Raw genomic sequence first — 8,805 nt, 5'->3', positions numbered from 1 at the left:
TCAAACTCCCAACTGCCTTGCTTTTGGCCTTTCATTCGCCAGAATACTTCTTCAGTTGTCAATTATCTCAACCACTCCCTCGCCTCCACGTTTGATTCCCTGTCCCCAGCAAAACCTTTACTCACTCCCATCCTTGTCGTTCCCCTGATTTTGGACCTCATTGTTGCTCCCCAGGACCAAGAAGTGCAGACTTGAGCGTATTTAGCACTCAACTAGGTTGGCCATCCATCACCAGATCTGGCTGGACATCAAGCGCTATTGGGTTTCACTCTGTCAATGCTACTCACTACTCCCGGACTGTCCTGGAAAGCAAAGATACACCCCCCCCCCCCCGCCGACTTCTTTTCTCCACTACCAATAATCTCCTTAACCCTCTCTCTCCTTTGCCCACTACCCTCCAACATCAAACACGAGGAGCTCATGGACATTTTTGTCACTAAGATTGAGACCATGGGGGGAATTTTGCCGGCGCTCAGAGTGCGGGTTTGGAGGCGGGACATCCGGCAAACAGCTGGTCAGAAACTCGCTGTCAACCCGCCTCCAGACAATCTTCCCAGGTGTCGGGTCCCCGATTTGCGCAGGGAACCGACGCCTAGCGGTGGGAAGAAGATTATAGGCACTTAACTGCTAGTTAACAGGCAGCTAAGAGGCTTTTTGCAATTTTGACAGGTCTACTGCGGGCTTCCCGACGTCCGGACATCACGCCAGGTAAGTGTGGTGTGCTGTGGGTCTACTGTAATGTTTGTGCATTGATGACAGCTGCAGAAGTGGTGTGAAGGATCCAATGCTACACTGGTGAGTTTGAGAGGTAAGAAAATGTTGGGAAAATCATTTTTAATGTATTTAGACTTTTCTGTAGGTGACAAGTTTTGAATTGTTTGTTTGTGTAGTCCCACCTCATTGGGAGAACCACTCTCACCAGTGACAGATCGCTTCTGTAACCTCACCTGCAGCTGCCATCTGTTCTAGCCAAAGGAAGGAGTCACTGGAGAGCCTGGATGCAAGGGCTCACCTTTGTACAGTGATTGTCAGTGTTTGCAGCAAACACTGAAAAATCAGCTGTCAAAAAAAGTTGTGTGTGGCTCCTTTAAGAAAACCGGCAGATGACGCGTCAACTGACGTCATCTGACACCAGCTTCCCCTTAATTGGCCACAAGCCCGCAGGGCGGGCTTAACAAGGCCAATTGAAGCAAAATCACGTCTGTTCGTCGGACGTCGTTGGGAGTGGGACTGGAACCCGGAAGGCAGCTGCCCCGCCCCCAAGCCGCATCGACCGGAAAAATCGCAGCCCATATGTTCAGCTGCCTCAGCTGTTTTCTATCTTCTCCATCAAGTGGCTGTGGGCCTCTCCGACTTACGTTGGTGGAATTATGTGAGTGTATCCAAAGCACCTATGCAGGTGTGGGCCGCCTGCGCCAAATATAACGATCCACCACAATTTGACACAAGGTAGGCTTCATTGGCGGACGGGAATTCCACTCTGCTGCACTTAAGGGATTCCCAGAATTTTGGTCCCATGAAGTTTAGTCCATATAGACTTAAGGCAGATTTTCCAGAAATTGAAGTTCACTGAAATGGATCTCCCATTTAACCAGAGTGTTAAGTTGCTGGTGGACTGTGTATGTTTTACTGCTAGTGAGCACTAATTATGTCACATATTATTGATGCAAAAGGCAGAGTACAAGGAGATTTACTGTGCATCTGGCTGTACACCTGATCCTAGAGTGCTTGATGCCTGGTGCTTGAAATGAGCCGAAGCCGGCATGGGCTTGGCGGGCCGAATGGCCTCCTTCTGTGCTTGTAACCATTCTATGATTCTATGAAATGCTGAGGTGAATTCTGTTAAATAATCCTTTTGACAAGTGACAATAAAAACATCCAGGTTTCACAGTATGGTGCAGCCAATCTGATTAAGATTATCTCAGCACCGCCAAAGGAAAAATATAATTAAGAAATAAGCTAACTTGTTGGGCCAAACCCCTTTTTAAATAACATATTGTAACTTTTAGAACTATCTAATCTGAAGCGAGGATTACTATCTTCAGAGTTGATGCCCTTAAGGCCCCACTGCATCAAAAACTGTGTTTAAATAAAGACACAAGACAAAATTACACATGAACTGATGTGGTTTTACTGCATTTGGCCAATCGTTAATCCAAAACTAACCAATCCATACAAAATTCAAATAAAAGTTTCACACCTTCTGCTCAATTATCATAGCTTACCCAACATACAGCATGTTTTAAATGTATCACTGTGTTATTCCTTACTGTAGATGTGGACCTTACTTCCTACCAAGATTGCTTTGTTTATCCAGGTCCGAATGCAGTTATTAAAAACACTCAGTTGATGCACACAGTGGGTTGTCCAACACACAGAATGGGTGTAGATGTGCTTCACAGAACAGAGGAGCAAAGGGTACAAATTGTTACTGCTAGGCGAGACACCTCAAACTTCTGTGATGGTAATGAAAATCAAACACCATAACTGCTTTCCTGGCGTATAATCTTATAACCTCTACTGATCAGTGCTAACATCAGTTCATGTATCAATAAGCATTTTTTCTTTGTGATTCAGTTTTTGTCTTTTGCATACAACTCTTGAGTAGCAGTCTGTATCTTAATCATATATATGCATATAGAATGACAAATGCTTATATCAGCATAAAAAGATAAGCTGAATGACTATATATGAAGACAACAACTATAACTCTCACAGCACTGCCATTGGTTAACTTTAAATACTTAAGCATCATAAAAAGCTGAAACTAAAGCTACACGAAGGAAAACTGGTAGTTACTGAAACAATGGTGAGGTATTTATAGCCAATGGTGAAGTATTTATCTTATCAATTTCTTAAAAAATCACTTTCCACTAAAAACTGATATACAAGCTCAGCAGCATGATAGCAAATCTACTGCTAACAGGCAACCAACACAAGTATTTATTTTTCTTTGCAAAGGGGAATCTATACAGTCTGGTCATTTCCCTTGTGAATTAACAGTACCATGCACTTTTTTCACTTGCGTTCTGTTAGTGTTGTCTTCACATAGATTCATATAATGGTATTGGTCATTTCCTCATACACATACACCCTATCGCGTGTTGACAGGTTTATAAGGATGCAGTGGCAGCCGTGGGTGCTACAGGCTCCTTGACGACAGCCTTTGAATCCTTGCAGTCCTGAGCTGTGGTGCCTGAGTTAGCCTGTTTATTGTCTGCTTTCTGTGCCAGATGTTTGACTTGTCTGTAAAGATGAATTGATCTAAATTAGTACAAAAATTTGAGCCACACAATATCAAAGCTATTTAACAGTGTACTGCACCTTTTATTTAAAAAAGTGAACACATAATTATAAAATAGTGGACATATTACAACATAAATATATTTATGCATACAGCAGATGAGAGCCCAGAGAAATATGATCATGCTGGATGTTTTGATTAGCATTAGAGTTTGCCAAGCGCTTTTAAACTCAAAAATTTGCACTTAGTCTGTAACAGATTTTATTGAGATTTATAGGTTTTCTGAATCCTCATCGGGTATCTCTCATGCTGCGAGCGCGCATCAGAAAATTGCGGGCTATGAGGCACCTTGCGACATGCAAGGAATGCGCAAACGACCCTATGTACTACTTATGGGACCTTATTGTAACCTTTAATGTGACCTGTAATAACAGTGAACCTGTACAGTCACTGCATTAAATTACATTATTATAGCCTTTCTTAAAAAAATCAAATCCCAATGCATGTTCTTCAATATATGTTTCATGTTCACTACCACATTTTCATTTAGGATCTGGCTACTGATCTAGAAAATATACAAAGTAATAAATCTGGCCTGGGGATCTGAAATAACAAGTGTAGATGTGTGGTAAGGCAAGGATTGGATGGTGGTTAAATAGCCTGGCTACGTTCACAGTCTGGGCTCACACATTGCCCAAGTGTCAATGCACCAAATGCCTTCCAGCACCTCTGGAAGTACACAAGTTAAATCTTCAGGAGAAGATGACAGAAAAATTGGAAACAATTCTAAAACAGCATTCGCACGTCATGTGTTATTGTGAAGTTGATCATTTAATATTATCTTGATGTCATTGCATTCACACAACATTGAACAAAAGACTTTAAACTTAAAACAAAGTATAGCAAGTAAGATAATTTATTTAGATGATTTGCAAAACATTCAAAGATGTGCTTTTTTCCGCTTTGGGTGAGAAAAACAGGGCCATCTCAATTTATTTTCAGTATTTTCCTGATACATCAATAATTCCAGATTTTCTTGCATTATTATCCAGGGATTCAGATGTGCATAACATAGAATATGCTGAGTGCTTGGGCTTAGAGAGTTGAGGTAGACTCAAAAAAAACAATTACTTCTTACAGTCTTAATTTAAAAATTGCATTACTTCTCCACAGAAAGTATTGTGGAATATGACATTTCTCACTGTAATTTTAGAGAGTTTAGGTATAAGGTGATCCAGGAAGTTTGGCATTTTTCAATTTCATTTTCCAATTGATTTCTCAATGGAATAATTCTATCTCCACGATCTCATTGAGTCCATTTCTTCCTACTACCTCTATTACCTTTCGCCAAGGCAACTGATTGAGAGCGCGCCTGTGAACATTTATGAAAAATATTTATAAGGCATCAGGCCGACAGATGCTGAAGAATTAAATGCCGGCAGAGGAAGATCAAGGAGATCACAAACTCCATTGGGAGCGGTGAAAATTGTAAGTAAAGTAAAATAAAAGAAAAATGTAAGTACAATCAACTCAGTAGGACAGATCCTCAGACCAAGACCCTGGGAACAGCATAAAGCTTCACCTGGAACCAGGTAACTTTAAAGGACATCATAAATTTATAAAGGGGACCCGCCACCTGAATAAACTTCACATAAACGTAAATAAAGAAATAATAGAACGATTCAGTGGAACAGTTCCACTCTTGTAGGTCTTGGAACAGTGTAAAGCTTCAGCTGGGATCAGGTAACAAAAAAAGGCAGTGCAACATTAGAAGAGGATCCACAGCCTGAGGAAATTTTAAAAGGGGTAGTGCTAGGTTGAAGTAGATTCAACACATCTAAGGGGACAGCTGGAAGAAACAAATTTAAAAGGAGTCATCTGAGAGAAATAAATTTAAAAGTGAAGCAGCCAAGAGAAGTACAATTAAGATGGAAGCTACGAGGTGTGTTTGCTGTGGGATATTTACAAGTAACAACAACAACTTATATTTATATAGTGCCTTTTAATGTAATAAAACATCCCAAGGTGTTTCACAGGAGTGTTATCAAAAAAAATTTGACACCGAGCCATGTAAGATGTTCTGACAGATGACCAAAAGCTTGGTCGAAGAGGTAGATTTTAAGGAGAGTCTTAAAGGAGGAAAGAGAAGTGGAGAGGCAGAGAGATTTACGGAGGGAATTCCAGAGCTTAGGACCTACGCAAGTGAAGGCACGACTGTCAATGGTGGAGCATTTAAAATCGAGGATGTTCAAAAGTCCAGAATAGGTGGAGTGCAGAGGTCTAGGGGATTCTAGGGCTGGAGGAGATTAGAGATAATGAGGGGCAAGGCCATGGAAGGATTTGAAAACAAGGATGAGAATTTTTTAATCGAGGCATAGCTTAACTGGGAGCCAATGTAGGTCAGCAAGCATAGGGGAGATGGGTGAGCGGGACTTGGTGCGAGTTAGCACACGGGCAGCAGAGTTTTGGATGATCTCAAGTTTATGGAGGGTAGAACTAGAGAGGCCGGCCAGGAGTGCATTGGAATAGTCAAGTCTAGAAGTGATAAAGGCATGGATGAGTATTTCAGCAGCAGATAAGTTGAGGTAAGGGCGGAGATGGGCGATATTATGAAGGTGGAAAAAGGCAGTCTTAGTGATAGAACGGATATGAGGTAGGAAGTTCAATTCATGATTAAACATGACACCAAGGTTGCGAACAGACTTGGTCAACCTTAGACAGTTGCCGTGGTCTTGGCATTTTTTGTTGTTGAAAATAGCACTACGGAAGGAGAGAATCAAGCTACCCATGGTGAGTCCTAAAAATAGCAGTGACTTGTTGCATTGTGATAAATCACTTGCCTTACTCATGATCTTTAAGTTTAAAGTCTGGTCCCAAATACATGTCTGTTAATGCTACAATAACATCACAATAGCTGCTGATGGTCCCACTACTAATACAATACCATTTGACAGATTTTAAACTTTGTGTTTTTATTTTAATTATTTTGCAAACTACTGCAATAATCAGACCCAAAAAATGTATTTTCTAGATTCACACCTAGACTTTAATGGAAAGTAAAATTGAACACAACAGTTTCCCGCTGGGTGGGTTAGGTTAAAATTACCCCCAGGAACTTTTAGGGAGAATAAAAGGCCATTTTGGCCAAAAAAGCCCATCCCTTTTTAACACATCAATCCCACCTACCCATCTTCTCACCATTTTCAATTCCTTTTTCTAGAAACTCATCCAATGGTGTCTTAGAATCATAGAGTGATACAGCACAGAAGGAGGCCATTGGTAGAGCTATTCAATCAATCCCACTCCCCTGCTCTTTCCCCACAGCACTGTAAATGTTCTCCCTTCAAGTATTTATCCAATTCTCTTTTGAATATTACGGTTGGATCTGCTTCCACCACCCCTTCAGGCAGAGCATTCCAGATCACAACAACTCGCTGTGTAAAAAGGCGTTTCCTCATGTCGCCTCTGGTTCTTTTGCCAATCACCTTAAATCTGTGTCCTCTGGTTACCAACCCTTCTGCCACCGAAAACAGTTTCTCCTTATTTACTCAATTTACACCATCTGATTGAACAGTAAAATTCCACAACTTTTATTGCCGTTTGGGTGAAAGGGTTCTTCCTGACCTTCCTTTCTTACTCCTAACTTCTGAGGCCTTGAAATTACATAGTGAAATTACATAGTAAAGGCTTAATGTGTTTTTCTGAAATTCCTCTCTCCACTAGCAAAGTTGCTCTCCCAAGAAGTTAACACCTCCCCTAAAATAAGGGAAAGTTAACTTCAAATGAATGCATTAAGTACTGCTAAACTGATATCCCACCACTTTGGATCCTAATTTTTAATTTATTCCCCTGGCATTTGAACCCTTCAGCACAGCAAAGAATTGGCTTGGATTATTTTTGTTATTTCTCTTTGTTACCTTTAAAACCTCAATTAGATTATCTTAAAGTTTTTTTTTCAAAACAGCACACAGCAGTTCAGTTGAGGTCTGAGCAGTACCTTGTGACTTTTTCGACTTGTACCCTATCTCTCTGCTATTGCAACCTTATTTGTCTTTTTTAAAAGAAAAGGAAAATTTTGCATTTATATAGCACCCTTCAGAGCCGCAGGAGGTTCCAAAGAGCTTCATGCCAATGAAGTATTTTTGAAGTGTAGTAATTACTGTAATGCAGGTAAATGCAGCAGCCCATTTGTGCAAAGTAAGGTCCCACAAACAGAAATGAGATAGATAACAAAATAATCTGTTTTTTGTGATATTTGTTAAAGGTTAAAAGTTGGCAAGGACACCAAGAGATCTCCAGTGCTCTTCTTCGAATAGTGCCATGAGATCTTTTAAATACGCCTCGGAGAGCAAACAGGACCTCAACTTAATGATTCATCCAAAAGAAGGCACCTCCAACAATGTAGCACTCCCTCAGTACTGCACTGAAGTGTCAAATTAGTTTACATGCTCAAGTCTCTGGAGTGGGGCTTGATTACATAATCTTTTGACACAGAGATGAGAGTGCTACCACCGAGCTAAGGCCCAAACCTTTCTTACTTTACAAGTAGTCTTGACAGTTTCATAAATTATAATCCTTAGATCTTATGATTAATATATTGTATCACAGTTCCATTTGATATATATCAATCTACAAATTGCTGTTGAGGATTTTAGTGGAAGGACGCTAAAGAACTTTGTATAATATTCATTTTTCTGCTATTTTAAATGGGTTAACGTCTCCACTAAACTAATGGACAAAGAAAGTCAAATGAACACATTAGGCTTTTGTCAGCTAATATCACCGACAGTAATATCCGAGGGTCTACTCTCTTGGTTTCTTGCTTCCATAAAAATTATTTTACGCTTATCCACATTGAATTGCATCTGCCACCTACTTACTCAGTTACCTAAATCCTTTTCTAACCAGGTTGCATTGTTATTTATTATTTGTTCTGCCGCCTACATTGGTATTATCTGCTTACTATATCATTATCCAAAACAAAAACAATTACAGAAGGGTTCCACTGTACTGTTAATGCACACCAATCTGCACTTACATTTCAATGGATCCATTTTCTACCTTGATTGCACTCTCCACTGGGTCAAGTCCTTGTTCAGACAGCTGTTTCAAGGCACTTAAAGCTGCCTGTGGAACCAAAAACAAACCTGTGTAAGCCTTACTGCATGCACAATTAAAAAAAAGTTTATATAATGCTGGTCATTATTCTTCCTCATTCTGTTCTCAAAAACTATAGATCATGGGTCTAAATCTTATAATTAATGCTTATCCTGGAATACAGCATAAGTAATTGTACTAAATAAATATATATATTAATTCTGATTAATGCTACAGTTTAGGAAGTTAAGATTAATTGTAATTAGTATTAACGTTTAAGATGTTAGCCTTTAAAAGATCTATCTATTTCTTTTTATAGATTCAAGCCCTTATATATTGATGGAACAATATCGTTTCTAAAATTAAGCAAGAAAGCCAGCAAAGCTATTCAAATCACTGAGTGTGAGAAAGTATTGTTTCAGGAGAATGTGTGCCTAAATGGGGAGGAACAATAAATGTTTATA

The 8,805-nt window shown here is 39.8% G+C and overlaps 1 protein-coding gene across 1 annotated transcript in view; it reads right to left on the bottom strand.

Moving 5' to 3' along the window:
- Positions 1–2,108: 2,108 nt before the first annotated feature.
- The window catches only part of stau2 (staufen double-stranded RNA binding protein 2), a 247,216-nt gene continuing 240,519 nt past the window's right edge, over positions 2,109–8,805 (bottom strand). Inside the window, exons 7-8 of the mRNA XM_085993158.1 lie at positions 8,283–8,371; positions 2,109–3,246 (exon numbers count right to left, since the gene is read on the bottom strand). Of these exons, the coding sequence (XP_085849284.1) occupies positions 3,114–3,246; positions 8,283–8,371 (222 nt within the window). The 3' untranslated portion in view covers positions 2,109–3,113. The remainder of the gene's footprint in view (positions 3,247–8,282; positions 8,372–8,805) is intronic.

This window comes from Somniosus microcephalus, chromosome 7 (genome assembly GCF_052327205.1).
Source record: "Somniosus microcephalus isolate GS21.2 chromosome 7, FLI_Smic_1.0, whole genome shotgun sequence".
NCBI classification, from domain to species: domain Eukaryota; kingdom Metazoa; phylum Chordata; class Chondrichthyes; order Squaliformes; family Somniosidae; genus Somniosus; species Somniosus microcephalus.
Note: the sequence above shows the minus strand (reverse complement) of the source record. Positions and strands in the feature narration are given on the sequence as shown.